This window comes from Urocitellus parryii, chromosome 9 (genome assembly GCF_045843805.1).
Source record: "Urocitellus parryii isolate mUroPar1 chromosome 9, mUroPar1.hap1, whole genome shotgun sequence".
Lineage (NCBI taxonomy): Eukaryota > Metazoa > Chordata > Mammalia > Rodentia > Sciuridae > Urocitellus > Urocitellus parryii.
In genome coordinates, this window is record NC_135539.1 from 1,202,766 (window position 1) to 1,222,945 (window position 20,180).

At 37.0% G+C, this 20,180-nt stretch overlaps 2 protein-coding genes across 5 annotated transcripts in view; one reads left to right on the plus strand and one right to left on the minus strand.

Annotated features, from left to right (window-relative positions):
- Atf7ip2 (activating transcription factor 7 interacting protein 2) overlaps positions 1 to 6,127 on the minus strand; it is a 30,704-nt gene extending 24,577 nt beyond the window's left edge. For 2 of the 3 annotated variants that reach the window (XM_026380023.2, XM_026380024.2), the window contains exons 1-2: positions 5,329 to 6,127; positions 3,596 to 3,720 (exon numbers count right to left, since the gene is read on the minus strand). In XM_026380023.2, the coding sequence (XP_026235808.2) occupies positions 3,596 to 3,720; positions 5,329 to 6,127 (924 nt within the window). The remainder of the gene's footprint in view (positions 1 to 3,595; positions 3,721 to 5,328) is intronic. The other variant, XM_026380025.2, reaches the window with a different exon arrangement.
- Emp2 (epithelial membrane protein 2) overlaps positions 1 to 17,003 on the plus strand; it is a 92,917-nt gene extending 75,914 nt beyond the window's left edge. The window contains exons 6-8 of one of the 2 annotated variants that reach the window (XR_013344267.1): positions 10,923 to 11,034; positions 13,711 to 13,837; positions 16,482 to 17,003. Coding sequence is in view for 1 of the 2 variants with exons in the window: in XM_077802353.1 (XP_077658479.1) it covers positions 10,923 to 10,992 (70 nt within the window). In the remaining variant the exon portion in view is untranslated. The remainder of the gene's footprint in view (positions 1 to 10,922; positions 11,035 to 13,710; positions 13,838 to 16,481) is intronic. The other variant, XM_077802353.1, reaches the window with a different exon arrangement.
- Positions 17,004 to 20,180: the final 3,177 nt, after the last annotated feature.

Sequence of the window (20,180 nt, forward strand, 5' to 3'; positions counted from 1 at the left end):
TAATTAGAATAAAAAAATACCATATACAATATATAAAGATGTTAGAAATTAAATTTATTCTCAAATTGCTTCTTGTAGTTCCAGTTGACTATTATTCTATAATATCCATTATAGAAACAATTACAGAGCTATATTACACACATACACACACACACACACTTTTTCGGAGGTTGGGGGGACCAAGAATTGAACTCAGGGGCACTTGAACATGAAGCTACATCCCGAGTCCTCAGTCTCACCGAGTTTCTTGGCGCCTCGCTTTTGCTGAGGCTGGCTCTGAACTCAAGATCTTCCTGCCTCAGCACCCAGCTCCATTTAGATTTTTAATTATCAAACTTACAAATTCGTAGTCCATAAAAAGCAGCTCTACTTATCCGAAAACCAGAGCCTGATGAAAATGGTTGGGTGGTCTACGGTAGATACAGAACAAATTGCCCAAGTTTGAAACAAGCCATATGGTCTTTGACAAGTCACAACACCTCTGGGCTTTGTTTTCTCTGTCCAAAATGGATAGAGGACATAGAAAAATGTTTGCTGAATGAGGAATACTTAAAGGATTTTATACAAACAAAATAAGATAACATGTGAAATAGTTCCATATTGAAATGAGAGAAATAAATATGCAAGAAATTCACCATTATTTCCACAGTGTTTTAGGGGTAGCTTTGTTATGTTAAAATGGAAAAAAGCCAGGGACAAATATGCAATGACTCACACTATCTGGAAAAATGAATGCTATTCTAACACTTTGTAGTAGCTATTACATGAAAGATTAATGCACTTTATATAATCTGCACTTTAAACCAAAAAACAAAATAGATTGGCCTAAAACAAAACAGATTGGCCTATTTTCAGGACGCATGATTAATCTCAATGGCCACTGATCAGCACAGTTCTGCTGAGCCATACATTCACAAACACTATAGTTTTTCAGTGTATATTCTCCTGTAAACAAATTTCATAACAAAGTTAAGTAGTCTCTTTTAATAAAGACACCAGTCATGATACATTTAAGGTGTTTATTAGCAATAATTATATCTTGCTACATGGTGCTCAACTGAAATGCATAGTTCACATGTTGAATTCTTTTATATTGATATCACCTGATGATCAGTTTTAGTCTAATTTTATTTGATTATTCCCAAGATTTTTCCTTTTCATTTTCAATTGTTTTCATTATTCAACATTGTCTATGTCTACTTGGTCTTTGCCGTAGTGCTTATTAAACACACACACACACACACACACACACACACACGTACACATACATATGTATGTATATATATATCTACACATATATCACTCAAAATATTATTGTAAAAAAAAATTCTCAGAAACACATACTATTTTTACTGACAGCCTTTACCTGCTACCCATGTGTGGGTTACTGGGTGCTTGCCAGTTCACTGGCTGGGGTAATATGTGAAGGTCATGCTCAGATAAATCTTAAGAGAAACATATCTAAATGCTTTGAACATGTGTTTCTGAAAAACTTCCTTAGAAAGGAATAATCAAATGGAACATATGTTTAAATCACAACTACTTGGCCTCATCCTGAATCCAAATAGAATCTCCAGGAAAGAGGCTTAGAAAATTGTACAATTAACAGGCACCACCAATGATTCATACTGGCTACATCTGAGAAAACAGTAGGCAAAAACAATGATCTTCAACTATAAATGAGCTCAAAAAACCTCTATCTGAGGGAGACCCTTAAACTTGATGACTTGCCCACTAAGGAGTAATTGGACTTTTGTCCTCACTTGGTGATGAGGTTTATTGTACAGAGGCACAATGGATTCCATAAAATGCCTATTTTTTTTTTTTTAAAGAGAGAGTGAGAGAGGAGAGAGAGAGAGAGAATTTTTAATATTTATTTTTTAGTTCTCGGCAGACACAACATCTTTGTTTGTATGTGGTGCTGAGGATCGAACCCGGGCCGCACGCTTGCCAGGCGAGCGCGCTACCGCTTGAGCCACATCCCCAGCCCCATAAAATGCCTATTAAATGTGTTTTACCAATGGTAATGTATGTACCATTATGGAATCTGGTGGAAGGCCTACCTGCAGTTTGCAGGTGGCAACCAAATTGGCCACAAGTTTGTAGAAAATCTAAATTTACAATCTGCGCTCACTTTTTTTAAGAGGGTAGTTAGAGTGAATAACCTCGACTGTGGAGGAAAAACCTTCCAAGCCTCTAACCTAATGGAGTCAGCGGGGTCCCGATCCTTCCTAGATCTCAGGAGACAACAGCTCTAGGACTCAACAGGGAAAAAGACTGTCAGCATGGGAGGGCCTTGTATCTATGAGATTCAAACAAGATAAACAGAGACAGGCTTAGAGAGAGAAATGTCTGGACAGGAATAACACGAGGGGAAAGCTAGCTGTTTTGACATAGGAAAAAAGGACTGCGAAATCCAAGTTGTCTCTGGAGAATGCAAAGAAACTTGATGCCTTCAACTCACTGAGAAGAACCCTTTTGTGAAGTAGACAATGGTACTGACAGCTCTATGCCAGTGAAATTAAAATGTCCAAAGTCTAGGATACATTTTGTCCATTCACACTTTGTTTCTGAATGCAGCCTCAGTCTTCTTCCTGATAACATGGTCCTTAGGTTTGATTGCCCCTTCTCTGCCAGCAATAGAACAATTACCTTTTATTTTCCTTTTGGTGATCCTGGGGCTTGAGCCCAGAAGTGCTTTAATACTAAGGTATATCCATGGTCTTGCTAAGTTGTCTACATTGGCCTCAAACTTGTGATCCTCCTGCATCAGACTCCCAATAGCTGGGATTATAGGAGTGGACCACCTTGCCCAGCTATTACATACTTTTTTAAATTAGTGTCTACTTTGATCTTCTTGGAAGAAAATAGGAGATAGAAAGAGGAAAACTGCTAATTTACCTTTGAAGCTGGTTCTGCATCAATCTTTTAAAAAAGTTTTCCTTTAATAGGTAATACGTGGTCCTAGGACATATAGCTATATAATTGTAATGGTCTGTTTTACAATGCAGTAGTGCTTATTGATATATCTATATCTATATCTATATCATCTATATATATATATATATATACACACTATTGATAGATATATATATATTTTTTTTCCCCTGAAACACACCGATCACTTGGTGTGGAAGATTCTGGCCCACTGTGGCTGAAACATGTGCTCTACCACATACTTTCTGATAGTGATACGATGCCAGTGATGGTGGAAAAGCAAAGCCGGATCATCAAAACAGGATCTCATTACAGCCACAGAATTGGAGTTCAATAAACCTCATTTCAGAGCTGAGCAGACATGTGTGGAGGCCACAAAACAATGAGATGAAATGGGGAGAAATGAGAGCAGCAGGTCAGATACTGCAGCAGCACATCCATGTTACTGTGGGAATGTGAGTAAGTGAACCTGAATTCAGAAGAACTCTGCAATGGACTCTGGACAGTCTGAATCTAAACTGAGCAATTATGATGAAGTCTACAAACAGCCACCTGCCACTAAGGAACCCATAACCAGCAGAAAAGCTCCCGTCATTTGGCAGAGTTCAAGATTGCTCAACGTCAGACTCACACGCATCTGACTGTAAGGTTGACTTACCTGTTCCAGTACTGCTGTTTGCTTTTCCAGAGCTACACAAATGTCTTCATTAATTGGCTCTGAAGTTTTCATGCGTTTAACATTTTCTTTGTTTTCTGAAAGCGTCCTCTTCTTTTGATTATGGCCTTGAGGAGATGGAAAGATTAGAAATAAAAATATTCTTTCTTGAGAAGAAAATGGGAATCCCTAATTTGGGGACACTCTAAGCAAATGGAAAAACTAAAATGTAAAAAAATTTTTAAGAAAATTTGATGCATAAAAATGTTCCCACAAACTTGTTAAAAAAAAAGACTATTTTGATAAAGTATGGTTCTGATCTCAGATACACTCCCACTCCAGACTTATTACATATACATATACATATACACATATACCAACAAAAACCAGTCAAACTACATCATTTAATCCTTTGCTTAGCTAATTCAGTGATCCTACATTACTTTTACAATTAATTAATGCTATATATTTTTTAACAGGTGAACCTATCATTTTTAAACAATTTTAAATTCATCCTTTAAATTATTACTCTGTAGACTAGAAAAAAAATCTCAAAATTCTATAAGTATTTTCTTCTATTTCAACAACCAACATAAACATTCAAGTTTACTTTTGCTGTTTGAATAATTTTACAACTTAGGACTTCATTTGTTAACTATTTGGTGTTTCTCTCCTCTCTCCACACACAGACACAAGGATATATATGTATGTGTGTATATGACATTATCTATCATCTTTTACCTACCATGTAATTCACAGGCCAAGTCCATGGAAGGAAATGAGTTCACCAACAATTTTGAAAATCCACTCTTTCTAATAAACAAAACTTCAAAATAACAAGAGACATGATTGAAATGAACCAAAGAACTGCCATAAGCCACATTTTGAGATTGTTTGCTCTCTCAGGAAAATGATTCCTTCCTTGTCAGGAATAACTTCCTTTTTTTTTTTGGTACCAGAGATTGAACTCACAGGCACTTGACCACTGAGCCACATCCCCAGCCCTATTTTATATTTTGTTTAGATACAGTGTCTCATTGAGTTGCTTAGTGCCTCGCTATTGCTGAGGCTGGCTTTGAACTTGCAATCCTCCTGTCTCAGTCTCCCAAACTGCTGGGATTACAGGCTTGAGCCAACTCGCCCAGCAGAACATGCCCAGCAAAAATAACTTCCTTTATATACAGCTAAAATGAATCAACTTTGGTCTAAAGCCACTTGTGTAGTTAAGACGGCCTGAACATTTTTGGATGTGCAGTGAATTACAACCTAACTTGATGTGTTGAATACTCATGTAAAAAGTACCTGTCTGGAAAGCACAAGGGGCCACCTGATGAAAACTGGACATGAGCTACAGCCAATCAGATCAGGCTGTCTCTTGCACCTCACTTCATTTTCTCTATGTTGCTCCCTTTTATTTGGCTATAAATACAACCTGTTGTGTAGTGGGAAAGAGCTTCTTGAAACATTTTTGGTCCTGACTGCTGCCTAATTCAAGAACTGGAAATAAAGCCAATTGGCAACGGCACAGCTAGATTTGTTGAAAGTCTCTTTTCACAATACTCTTCCTCCTCCCCACCAAAAAGAGTTCATAAACACGTTACTCTGAAATAATTATAATCATCATTTACTTTTTCTTTAAATATAGTCTATACAAACTCACCTACTTGTATATTTGAGGTTTTAAAATCCCCAAAGAAAAATTAATTTCTATAAAAGAGGCAAAAATATACACTTACTGTTATTACCATCAGTGTCGAGTAATGACTCCCACTTTGAGTCTGTACTTTCACAATATGAAATGCTGGAACGACAGGTTCTACTGGATTCTTCTGTTTTCAAAATGTTAGCAATACAGCTGGAGGAATTAACTAAATTTACCATGCAAGATGTTTTCTCAACAGGCAGAAAATGTGAGTTTGGACTTAAAATGTCATTTTGCTTCTTATCAAGTGACTCTGAATTGGAGTTTCCTTCTAAATTGGAAACCATCTTATCGATTCTCTTATCATTCAATACGTCGGGCGGGCAGCAAATAGGTTTTAGATTATAATTCTCTTCCAGTTCAAAAAAAGATCCTTTTACTTTTGTCTGATATTCAAGATGAGTTTCAGAAGTGTTCTGGGAATCTTCTGCCCTTTGTATAAACAATTTGCTGGGAGAATCTAATGTTCTTCTTGGCTTTTGGTAATGACACATAACTTGTTCATCAATATGATCCAGTCTTGTTTTTGAATCAACAATTTCTTCTACTGGTTTTACTATATTCTTAGGAACCACTATACTTTTCTGTGAGAACACTGAATTTTTGTTAGAATTGAGTGAGGAATCAACATTTTCAGAATGTTTACACTTGCTAGTTATAACCCCAGTACTTAAATTCTGACTACCACTCGGAACATTACTCCCAATTTCTGCTGTTCTCAGAGCTTCGACATTCTTAGACTTATTCAAGATCTCTACTTGCTTCCGGCAACTTGTAGGCATTGTTTTTTTGGCTTTTAATATTTTCCGTTTACTTCTATCTGGACTTGCCATCTTTCATATCCTAGAATTTAAGATATCATATTTAAATGCATTTCTCCACTAAGTTTATTTACAATATTAAAAATAGTGTTAAAAGACTATCTCTACAGATTTAATTAATTATATTTTCATCTGTCAATGAAAATAAAAAAATAATTTCAATATTTATTTACAGTCCAAAAAACAAGTATGAGTTTTCTTTTTCTTTTTTTTTTTTTTGAGAGAGAGAGAGAGAGAGAGAGAATTTTTTAATATTTATTTTCTAGTTTTTTTTTTTTTTTGGCAGACACAACATCTTTGTTTGTATGTGGTGCTGAGGATCGAACCCAGGCCGCACACATGCCAGGCGAGCGCGCTACCGCTTGAGCCACATCCCCAGCCCAAGTATGAGTTTTCTTTAGCAACATTATAACACCCCATAAATAGAAAGAATCCACATGCCAATCAGTAGCACACTGGAATACTGATGTATAGGATAGTTGCACAGTGAAGTATAATTAACAATAACTGCTCTTTCATTATATACAATAGTATGAGTTGCAAAAGCCTAGAGTTTAAATGAGCTAGACCAGTGTGCACTGTCCAATTTCATCTTAACAAAGATCAAGAACAATTACTGTATGTGTTAAAAAAAAAAAAAAAAATCAAAGTGAATATCGACCAGAAAGAGAACCGGCTAGACCTCTTTAAGTTTGGGGAAAATTTGTTTGTTGATATAGGTGCAGGTTTTATGAATGTGTTCAGTTTGTGAAAATTATCAAACACAATGAGAATTTGTGTGCTTTCTTATTATGTACAACATTTAAGAAAAAGAAAATCTGATAGTTTGCTCTGAAGCGACTTAAAACATATAACAAAATAATTGTAGACTTGGCTCTACAGCAGAATTAAACATAATCCAAAGTTATTCTTGAATGTGTATGTAATATAAAAGTAAGGTAAAATCTGGGGCAGAAAATTCTAAATTAAATGAACAAAGATGCAAAAAAGGATAAGGTTGAAAATAAGGAAAAGGTAGCTTTCTTTACTTCAGATAAGGATACAATCAGATGATACTGTTTCACTCTTGACCCCAATCATCAGCGAAATGCTCTCAAAGAATGCTTTTAGGAAATCTCCCCCTGCCTCACACTGGTGATTGAACCCACAGGCACTCTATCACTGAGCTACAACCCTTTTTATTCTTACTTAGAGACAGGGTTTATATCTTCCAGATTATAAATTCTACTTTAAGTGGATGGCAACCCAAGAATTCCAATCCATCCACATAGCTGAGAGCAATGTCTACCTCCTTTAGATAAGTCAAAATGAAACATTTTACACTAAGCAGGGTCATTGTCCCATGCCAGTCTCAAGTTCCCATAGTAAATAAATCTTCACCCTCAAAAACCCTTAAGATAAAGGGATAAATGTCTGAGAGGTATGAATGGGATAGGAATTTGGGAATAAAGAAAAAGATACTGAGTCTCAAAGGAAACACCCATGAACCACTGAGATGCAAAAGTATCTGGGAAAAATTGCCCACCTCCCGATCCACATGCCCTTGCCCACACCCTTGTAACACAGGAAAATGCTCAAGTCCAGGGAAAACTGGCATGATATTGTGTAGCTCCACTCTACATCCACCTCTAGTGTTGGGGTCATCACAGTGACCTCAACGACTATCTCTATAACACTGAGTTATAGAGTTGCTCTCTCCCCCTTTGGAGAGAGCAAACATTCTCTCTTGAATATCTACTCCTTGCTTTACCCTAAAGGCATATCCTGAGACTGCCCTCATTCTCACTTGAATATAGATCTACTTTCCTAAATAAACAGTTGTCTATGCCTTTATAAACAAATAAATGAATGTATAAATACATAAATGTCACTATTGTATTAAATAATAGAGAAAATAACATAAGAACAATTGAAAAAAGTAAAACAATAACAGTGAATAAAACTCAGAAGGCATAGAAATCAAAGATAAAGATTTTGTCATTTCTAATAAATGTAAATGGGTTAAATTCTACTAAAAAACATGAGGTTAAAGTATTCATATTGTTTACAAAAGACAGCTAAAAAAGCAAACTGATAAAAATGTTAAAAGGTAAAAGGATGGGTAATATTAATATTCAGCAGATAAAAAATTAATTAATATTACTTTATGTTTTTAAAATTTAAATGAATGGTGAAGCTGAATCAGTGGCACACATCTGTAATCCCAGCAACTCAGAAGGCTAAGGTGGGAGGACCACAAATTTGCAGCCAGCCTCAGTCATTCTGATGCAGGACAGATAGGGCTGGATGTGGGAGACCAACCTTGCACGTGACTGAGTCATACTCCCCAGCTGGGTGCTGAGGCGCTCAGTCACAGAAATGTGGCAGAGCTTCCCCCACCCTTCTTGGGTTCGAGGGTGCATGGGTGTGTCTTGCTACAGCCCCATGGGTGGAGCTAGGCTCACCTGTCCCTTTGTAACATAACCCCTTGCCCTGTTTAGGATAGAATCTTCCATGGAAGTGCCTTGTGTGTGTCCCCTCCCCTTACTCTGCCCTTGGGTGTGGCCTACCCAGGTGTCAGTCAACTGCTGACAGTGGACATCATGAAGATAGACTCAGCCCCCTGAAACCTGACCCCTTGCCTCATTTAAATAGCTTCTCCTCAATAAAAGGGGTCAGCGCGTGCTCTCGCTCACTCTCTTCCTTCGGACCCTTAAGGTCAGAGGAGCCGTCATAGCAACCCCAAAGAAAAAGGTATTTGTGTCTCTTGTGTGGTTATTTCGTGCAGCCCGGTTAGCCCAGTTTACCTGGAGTGACCCCTGAGCCTTTTAATCGAGAGAACAGAAACCCAGCAGCTGGATACCCAAGGAATTTTCAAGAAGCAGGCTTAATTATGCTGCAGTGTTCCAGTGGGGCTGCTGCCAAAAAAATCTATGGACCCAGAGTCTGGAAATTCTTTGACATTTATACTTAGGGGGTGGTTACATAACAGCGACCCTTTGTTCCATATTCTTCGATTGGACAGAGGTTTCACAAATTTCTACCAAGGAAAATAGAAAGGGAAAGCTTTTACAAAAAAGAGAAAGCTTCAATCCACAATGAGTTCTCTACAAGTTTTGTTTTTGGTTTAATAATCTTGCTTACAAGGAGAGAAACTTGTTATGATTGTGGTAGGGGTCTTCTGGACTACATTAATTTAGCAAGGTCCTCAGCTATCTAGTGAGATACTGTCTCAAAGAAGGGCTGGGACGTAGCTCAGGGCTAAAGCACCCCTGGATTCAATTCCCGATATCAAAACAAAAACAAACAGAATACAGCAAAACAATTGCACACCTAAGGGGAAAAATGAAACTAGATCCCTGCCTCTTTCTACATGCTAAAATGAATTCTTAGATGATTAAGACAAACCTCTTAAACTTGAAGAAAAAAATATAGGAAATTTATCTTTTACACCAAGTACCACAGGAAAAGTATCCTGATTCCAAAGATCTCTGAAAATGTGCCTTATGTGACAGCAAAGGATTTAAGCTGGCTGAAAAGAATCAGAAATTCTGGTGATGCACAAAATTAGACCAACTAGTTGCTTTTTATTCTCCCAGAAATAAGCAGAATTTTACTAAATGTTATGTAACAGTTACCAATATTTACATTCCCTATGCTTTTACTGGCAGTTTTACTATCTTCTGTAAGCAATCTCCTGCACAAAATTTTCCAAGTGAATTACCTCTCTCCTCAATACCCTAAATTTGATCAACTATCAATTATAAACACATTAATGATTAGTTTTTTCACATTGTTTGTGAACTTTGGCCTAACTATAAGTTAAGCAGACATTCTGCATTACTATATATTTTTGTCATTGCACAGCCATGATATATAGCAACATAACCTAAGATAAACCAGATCAGTAAGTGCTTCTGTACTTCACAGGTCATCATATGGTAAGAAAAACAAGCATTGAGAGGAAGAGAGATAGAGAATAAATTTGACAATACTGAAGTTAGGAAGAGCAAAGAGAAACCAAAAATGCACAGAGATACCTGTAATTCCTGTTCATTAAGTATTGTTTAAAAATAAATGAGAGGGCTGGGGATGTGGCTCAAGCGGTAGCGCGCTCGCCTGGCATGCGTGCCGCCCGGGTTTGATCCTCAGCACCACATACCAACAAAGATGTTGTGTCCGCCGAGAACTAAAAAAAAAAATAAATATTAAAAAGATTCTCTCACTCTCTCTTTAAAAAAAAATAAAATAAAATAAAAAATAAATGAGAGAGCTGGGAGTGGGGGGTTGCTCAGTGGTAAAGTACTTGCCTAATGTGTGAGTCCTAGGGTGGGGTGAGGGGGTGTGGTGGTGCTTGCCTGAAATCCCAGCAACACAGTAGGCTGAAACAGGAGGGTCAAAAGTTTGAGGCCAGAATTGGCAACTCAGTAAGACCTGTCTCAAAATAAAATAAAAAGGGCTGGGGATGTAGTCCAGAGCTTTTCTAGCATGTGCTAGGCCTTGGGTTAATCTGTTTGCTAACCAATCAAATAATGAGAAAAGACAACTCAAGATAAAATGAACAAGACATAGCAGAAAGTTTTATAGAAATAGAAACATATATAGACAAAAAATAAATGAAGACATGCCATGAACTAGGGAAAGGCAAATTAAGACCGATATAATTCTATATCCAAATAGGTAAACTGGTAAAACCCAATACGGTTAATACTGAAGCTCAAGAGGGTATGGATCAGTGGTAATTCTTAAAAGAGATTCTTTAAAGAGAGAGTGAGAGAGGGGCGAGGACAGAGAGAGAGAATTTTAATATTTATTTATTTTTTCTTAGTTCTCGGCGGACACAACATCTTCGTTTGTATGTGGTGCTGAGGATCCAACCCGGGCCGCACGCACGCTAGGCGAGTGCACTACCGCTTGAGCCACATCCCCAGCCCCCAGTGGTAATTCTTACACATTGTTTTTTACGGTGTGAACTGGAGAAAAACTAATTCAGAAAACAATTTGGCTATCTTAAAAAGTTGAGCACTGTATACCTTATTGATACCCAACAACCCACAACAAAAGCTTATACTTATGTACCTTAACACAAAAATGTTCAGTTGGGAGTGGTGTTGCACACCTGTAATCCCAGCAACTCAGGAAGCTGAGGCAGGAGAATCATGAGTTGGAGGTCAGCCTGGGCAACTTAGCAAGACCCTGTCTCAAAAAATAAAAAGGGATGGGGGGTAGCTCAGAGGCAGAATGCCCCTAGGTTCAATCCCCATTACTATAAAGGGCAAAAATCAAAACAAATAAAACAGTTCAAAAGCAGCAATAATAACAACAACAACAACAACAAAAAAGAACTGCACATTATGCAAACAAACTTTAGATACAATCAGATAAACAAACTTTGGTATATTAATCCAGTGGATCAGTACAATGCCGTGAAAATGAATCAATTATTACTATATACAACCACATGGATAAGTTTTGGAAATATTTATGAAAAACAATTATTAGAAAACTATATTTAACTCATAAATACAATTAAACAATGTTATGTGTGACATTTATAATAAGATTACTCTTTATAAAAAAAAAATCAATGCAATATGGCAAAGAGTAGGAAGCATGGTATGGAGAAACAAGAAGGCAAATTCAAGTGATTGGTAGTATTCTACATGTTTGGGTCAAAGATTTTAATGTTTTATACTTCATAATTTATATATTATCTTTGTTACATTTTCTGCTGATAATAAAAAAATACCACAGACTGCACAAACTATAATCAGGTTTATTTTGGCTCACAGTTATGATACAAGGTCAAGAGTTCTTGTAGCTGTTGGAATCCAGGTGCTGCAGGTTATTAAGTGGCAAGAGACAGGGAATCAATGTGAGACCCAGCCCAACAGGCTTTTACAGCAAACCCAATCCTGAGACAACTTATTAACCCATTCACCTACTATGGTGCCTCTCTAGTTAGCCTTTTGAGAATGTCCAGAATGTTTTTCAAAGCATTTTAAAATTTGTTCTAGTTAGTTCATGAGAGCAGACGGACACAAATGGAGCACAATTTTTTTCATTCCTCTGGTTGTACACAGTGTAGAATCGCACCACATGTGCAGTCATACATGCACCTAGAGTAATAAGTTCATCTCACTCTACCATCCTTCCTGCCCCCATGCCCCTCCCCTTTTTCCAAGCATTTCGATCAATCTGCATTTATCTCAGGAGTGATTGAAAGTCCCAGTTTTAACTGGGCCTCACTGTCATTATGATTCGAATTTCTCTGATGGCTACTGATGTGATTAGCTTTCTGTCTTTGTGGCCAAATACCTTGGCTCACAGTTTCATGGCTATTGGGTGCCATTGTTTTCGGCTGGTACCAAGGCAGAACATGACGGCAGGGGGAACTTGGTGGAGCAAAGTGCTCACCTCATGGCATCCAGGAAGCAAAGACACAGACAGGAACAGGCTAAGGTCCCAATGTCCTTTTCAAGGGCACACGCAAATGACCTAAATTCCTTCCCCTAAACCCCGCCTCCTAAGAGTTCCACCTCCCACCAGCAGCACAGGCTGGGGACCAAGCCTTTTGCATACGGCCACTGGTGGATATTGAAGATCCAAACCATAACAGATGTTGAGCGTTTCTTCACATATTTCTTGATGACTTTTTAGATAAATGTCTATTCAGGCTCTTTTGCACGTTTAAAAATTGTGTTATCTGCCCTTTTTATTACTGATTTGCGAGAGTATTTTATATGTTACCTTCTTAGATGATTTGTAAACTTTACCTTCCATTCTATTGGTTGCCTTTTCAATTCCTGGTAGTGTGCTTTGAAGAACTAAACTTCTAAACTTTGATACAAGTTCACCTTTTTTCATGTTGGTTGTACTTTTTTTGGTGTCATATCTAAAAAAAAATCACTGTTTAATCCAAGATTGTAATAATTTGCCCATTTTTTTTATACCTTCTACTTTTTATTTTTGGAACCAGAATTGAACTCAGGGGCATTCAACCACTGAGCCACATCCCCAGCCCTATTTTATATTTTACTTAGAGACAGGGTCTCACTGAATTGCTTAGCGCCTTGACATTGCTGAGGCTGGCTTTGAACTCTTGTTCCTCCTGTCTCAGCTTCCTGAGCCGCTGGGACTACATACAGGTGCCACCATGCCCAGCCTATACTTTTAGCTCTTATGTATAGATCTGTTATGCATTTTGCGTTAATTTTTGTATATGGTGTGAGGTCCACATTCATTCTTTTGCAAAGTGAACAGCAAGTTGTTTCAGCACAATTTGGAAAGGGCATTCCTTCCCCAGTTGAACTCTTTGAATACTCTTGCACAAAAACAAATTGTCCGTAAATGTGCAAGTCTGTTTCTGGATTGTCCTTATACTTATTGGACAGTCTTGGTTTCTGCAGCTGTGTGCTAAGTTTTGAATTCAAGATCTCTGTGTTCTCTTAACTTTTTATTCTTTTTGGAATTGTTTTATGTTCCCATAAAAAATTTGGGACCAGATTATCATTTTCTGCAAAGACAGGTAGGATTTTTTGGAGTGGGGGTACTGGGGATTGAACCTATGGGCATTCAACCACTGAGCCATATCCCAAACTCTATTCTGTATTTAGAGACAGGATCTCACTGAGTTGCTTTGTACCTTGCCACTGCTGAGTCTAGCTTTGAACTTCTAATTCTACTGTCTCAGCCTCCCGAGCTGCTGGAATTACGGGAACACACCACTGGACCCACAGACAGGTAAGATTTTGTTAAGAATTGTACTGAGGTCAGGTGCGCATCTGCAATCCCAGCTACTCGGGAGGGTGAGTAGGCAGATGTAATATTAAAGGCCAAACCCAGCAATTTCTCAAAAAGAAAATAAAAAGGGCTGAGGATGTGGCTCAGTTATAGAGAGCTTGCTTAGCATGTTTGAGTCCCAGGATTCAATCCTCAGTAACACTGGAAGATAAAGAACAAAGAACTATGTTAAATTTGTAGAACAATTTAGGGAGTATTATTTTTTTTTTCAATTAACATTTTGCTATTTGTGGGCTGGGGATATAGCTCAGTTGGTACAGTGTTTGCCTTGTATGCACAAGGCCCTGGGTTCAGTCCCCAGCAACATATACACATACACACATACACAAACACATATAAAAAAATTTCACTATTTGTGAATTTTAACATTAATTGCCTTTGTTTAATTTTTTTCCCCAAGAATGCGTTGTTTTTAACTTGTAACCTAGTGTTATAAAATAGATCTTGAAATTCCCATTCTTTCTTTCTTCGAGACAGTGTCTAGCTGTTTCCCAGACTAGTCTCAAACTATAAATAAATTCCTGCCTTAGCCTCCAAAGACGCTGGGACTACAGATGCTTGCCACTGTACCTAGCCTTTGAACTTATTCCTCCTAAGTCTAATGATATATCTTCTCACCCACATCATCCAACTTTGTCCTCTCCCACAACCCCTCATAACCTTCTCTTTGCTTTTATGAGTTAAACACTTTTAGAGTCCACCTGTAAGCTAGATCGTACAGTATTTGTATACATATAGCTTATTTCACTTAACACAAAGGTCCTATTGGCTCATCAATGTTGTCATAAATAATGATTTCCTTCTCTTTTTTTTAAGACAGTGGTATATGTATACATATGTATATTTATATTGTATTATATTTATGTTTATATGTTCTGTGTAATAAATATATACACCAATACATCCCTCAAATTCTTTCTTTCTCTATTTTCTTACTAGTACTTAGCACTGAACCTAATGGTTCTCTACCACTGAGCTATATTTCCAGCCCTTTTTATTTTCTGAAACAGAGTCTAAATAGATTACCAGCACTGGCCTCAAACTTGTGATCTTCCTGCCCCAGCCTCCCGAGTAGCTGAATTACAGCATGCACCACCACTGCTGGCTCAGGTTTTCTTTATCCACTCATCTACTGATGGACACTTATGCTGATTCCACATCTTGTCTATTGTTAATGCTGCAATGAACACAAAAGTATAGTTATTTCTTTTTGACATCAGGATTTCACATCCTTTGGATGTATAGCAATTAGTGGGATTATAGAGTTAATATAGTAGTTCTACTTTTGATTTTTTTAAATATATATATATTTAAATATATATATATATATATTTTTTTTTAAATATATATATATATATATATATTTTTTTTTTTTATTTACATTTTAGTTTTCGGCAGACACTTTGTATGTGGTGTTGAGGATTAAACCCGGGCTGCACCCATGTGAGGCAAGTGCGCTAACGCTTGAGCCACATCCCCAGCCCCTACTTTTGATTTTTTTGGAGGAAATTTCATATTTCTTTCTATGATGGCTAAACCAATTTACAGTCCCACCAGTGCTGTTCAGGGTTCCCTGTTGTTCACACCCTGCCCAAGTTCATCCTTTATCATTTTGATAATACCCAAAATAACAGGTATGGGTGATATCCCATTGTGGTTTTACTTTCTTACCCTCATGACTAGTGATGTTGAGGGCTTTTCATAGACCTATTAGTTATTCATATGTCTTCTTTGAAAAGATGTCTATTCAAGTCCGTTAGTCATTTTTTATTCAGGTTATTTGGGTTTTTTGTTTTCTCACAACTGAGTTTTTTCAGTTACTTATAAATTTTTGGAATAATAAATGTTAAAATTATTGTGCAAAGTGATCTCCTGAATCAATGCAGCCTTTCAAAACTTCCAATGACATTTTTTCACAGAAGTCTTTTTAAAAATCCTAAATACTCAAAGGCATCCTAAACAAAAACAAAGCCAAGGCATCATACTGATTCCAAAATATACAACAAAGCCATAGTAATCAACAGTATGGCACTGCAGTAAAGAACAGACACAAAGACCAATGAAATGGAATAGAAAACCCCCAAATAAATCCACACATGGACAGTAAACAACAAATTTGACAAGTAGGCAATAACACACAATGGACAAAGTGCAATCTCTTCACTAAGCATTGGTAAAAATAGACAATCCACAAACAAAATTATGCTATCTTTTCATACCACACACATACATCAATTTATCAATTTATCATACACATACATCAATTGTCAGTGTGACGGCACATCCCTGTAATCCCAGCTACTTGTGAGGCTAAAGCAGGAGAATCACAAGTTCAAGGTCGGCATGGGAAAGTCATGGAGACCTTATCTCAAAAAACAGAAAGGAGCAACTATAGCTCAGTGGTAAAGAGCCTCTGATGTCAATCCAGAACAGAGAGGGATGGGGAGGAAAAAAACAAGAAACCTTAAATGTTAAGACCTCAAGCTGTAAAACTACTAGAAAAAAGTGGGGGAGGACTCCATGGCATTAGTCTGAGCAATGATTTTTTTTTTTTAATTTTTAATATTTATTTTTTCTTTTTTAGTTCTTGGCGGACACAACATCTTTGTTGGTATGTGGTGCTGAGGATCGAACCCGGGCCGCAGGCATGCCAGGCGAGCGCGCAACCGCTTGAGCCACATCCCCAGCCCTGATTTTTTTTTTTTTAATATGATCCCAAACACAGGCAACAAAACCACAAATAGACAAAGGCATGACATCAATCAAAATGCTTCAACAAAGCAAACAACCAACAGAGTGATGTGACAAGCTATAAAATGGGAAAAAATATTCAAAACCACGTATCTGATAAGGGGTTTATGTTCAACACATAAGGGAATATAGTAATCTTAATACTATCTAGTCTCCTGATCTTAAACATGGTGTGTCATTCATTTTTAAAAAATTTTAGCTGGGGGCAGTGGCATGCACCTGTAATCACAGCAGCTCAGGAGGCTGAGGCAAGAGGATGGCGAGTTCAAAGCCAGCTCAGCAAGAGCAATGTGCTAAGCAACTCAGTGAGAGCCTGTCTCTAATAAAAAATACAATATAGGACCGTGGATGTGACTCAGTGGTGGAATGCCTCTGGTTCAATTCCTGGTACCAAAAAAAAAAAAAAAAAAATTAATATTTCAGTAACAGAAATGAATTGCAGTAGATGGGGTAGAGAGAGAAGATGGGAGGGGAGGGGGGATAGTAGAGGATAGGATAGTAGAGGATAGGGGATAGTAGAGGATAGAATACAACAGTTACTAATATGGCATTATGTAAAAATGTTGATGTGTAACCGATGTGATTCTGCAATCTGCATACGGGGTAAAAATGGGAGTTCATAACCCACTTGAATCTAATGTATGAAATATGATATGTCAAGAGCTTTGTACTGTTTTGAACAATCAATAAAAAAATATTTCAGTAACATTTTATAGTATTCAGAATGTTTTACACTTCCTTTTAATAGTATTATAAATCCAACTGTTTTAATATCATTTTTATTCATTGTACAGATGGTCCCCACTCACAATGTGATATTCTGATAAACCACTTGTAAATAGAAAACACATTTAATACCTTGATAAAATTGCTATAATTTAAAAAACTTATATCATTATATTACATTATAATTACATAATATTTCCACTACATAACTTGAAAAACTGTAGATAGATGCTTACTTTCTATGAGGTTCTTTCCAATAAACTCATTATGAAGTCAGAAAATCATTGTTGGGGGCTGGGGTTGTGGCTCTGTGGTAGAGAGCTTGCCTAGCATGTGTGAGACACTGGGTTCGATTCTCAGCACCACATATAAATAAGGATCCATTGACAACCAGAAATAAAAACAAAATCATTGTTGGATTATTATAAGTAGAATGCTACTAATACATGCAATATGATAGGTTTTTGTACACTGATTTTCTTGACCTACAACTTACCTTTCTTACTTTTGAGTGTTTATCATCATGAAGACATACAAGATCTGGTATTTAAAAAATGTTTTGTGGTTTCATGGTTCATTACATTAAGAGATTCTTGAATGAGAAACTAACCTTGCATTCTTGGGATAAAACTCACTTGATGGGATGGCAAGTAATCCTTAATTTTTAAATACTAATTTTCATGCATTATGATTATACATAAGAGTGGGATTCATGTCATATTCATTCATGCACATAATGTGCGCAATCTGCTTCCCCTGTACCTTCCCTTTACCCCCCGACTCCCTCTCCCTGATCCGCTTGCTCCACTGATCTCCCTGTTATTATTAACCAGTACATGTTACACATACATGTGCGTGTGTGTGTCATATCTGTACGTGAACACAGCATCATTTGGTAGACTGCATTCCCCAGTACCTCCCCATGCCCTTCCTCCTCCTTCCCTCGTGATTCCCCCCTTCCATTACTCTGTTGGTCTCTCTGCTATTTTTCATGATACCCACTTTTTGTTTATTCCTGATTTTCTCTCTTGAGCTTCTGCAAATGAGAAAAAAACATTCACCCTGACTTCCTGAGCCTGGTTTATTATTTAGCATGATATTCTCCAGTTCCACCCATGTATCAGCAAATGATAATTTCATTCTTCTTTAAGGCTGAGTAAAACTTCAGCTTATGTGTATCATATTTACTATCCATTTGTTGGTTGAGAAGCACCCAGGCTGGTTCCATAACCTGGCTATTGAATTGTGCTGCTAAAAATCTTGGTATCCATGCATGTATCACTATAAAGTGCAGATTTTAGTTCTTTAAGATACCAAGAGTGGGATAACCAGGTTATATGGTAGTTCCATACCTACTCTTCTGAATTTGTGAAGAACCAGAATCTCTAAATTTATGGTACAATTCATCAATTAAGCCTAATTGATTTAGGCTTTTGTGTCTTAATCCAATCTTATCACTTTCTATAGGCCTACTCAATTCATATTTTCTTTATCATCCTTTTGTGTCTGGGGGTAGTTTACTGGGGATTAAACCCAGCATGCTCTACCACTGAGCCACATCCACAGTCATTTTTGAGACAGGGCATCACTGTGTTGCCCAGGCTGGCCTCAAAACTTGTGATACTCCTACCTCAGCCTCAAATAGCTGGGACAACAAGCAATGCCATCATGCCTGGCTCACATGTTCTTTTGCAGTCAGTTTTGGTAGCTTGTGTATTTTTAGGATTTGTCTGTTTCATCAATCTAATGGCCTGGCATATAACTGCATCATTTCGTATTATTCCATATATATATAGTTGTAGTTGGATACAATATCTTTAATTAATTTATTTTTATGTGGTGCTGAAGATCGAACCCAGGGCTTTGTCCAAGCTAGGTGAGCGTTCTACCTGAGCCACAACCCCAGCCCCTTGTATTATTCCTTTGTCAACAATTCTAAGAACTGGAAAATCAGTAGCAACGTCTTCTCATTTTTTCATTTTAGTAATTTAAATCTTCTCTCCCTAATGATTTCTTGATCAGTATAGCTAAACGTATATTTTGTTGATCTTTCCCAAACACAGCTTTAAGTTTCCTTTATTTTTCCTATTTTATTTTTTTGTTCTAATCTTTGATTTTTTTTCTTTGTGTTGCTGAGTCAAGGCTGTTTTCTCTCCTATTTCTGAATTATAGGTTAAAAATAGGTCTTAATTTGAGATTTTTCTTCTTTTGTAATGTAGGCATCTGACACTGTAAATTTCCTAAGGATTGTTACATTGCACTCCTGAGTCTTTTGTGTCTTCATCCTCATTCATCTCATAGTACTCTGTAATTCCCCTAGGGATTTAAGTCTGTAAATTTCTACACATTTGTCAATTTCTCAAATTCCTTTTTGGCACTATTTTATAAATTCATTCCAATGTGGTCAAATAATGCACTTTATTTTTTTCACTTTAATCTTTTCATATTTCTTGGTTTCATGGCCTAGCATGGCTATAATGGAGAAAATTCTGTGTATTCTTGAAAAGAATGTGTACTTTACTGTTAAAGGCATTGAGTGCTCAAAAGAAGTCACTTGATTCTAGTGGTTCAGTGTTGTTCAATTCTTCTCTTTTCTTGCTGATATAGATTTCCCTTCCACTACGAAAATGTTAAATTGTGTATTTCTCCCTTAAATTCCACCAATAGCTGCTTTATATATATTGTGATGCTCTTATTAGGTGCATACATTATCATGACACTTTCCTGAAGAACATTCTTAAAATGTCCCTCTTTATGTCACTAGAAATACTTTTTAAAATCTACTTTAATATTAGTACAGCCTTTC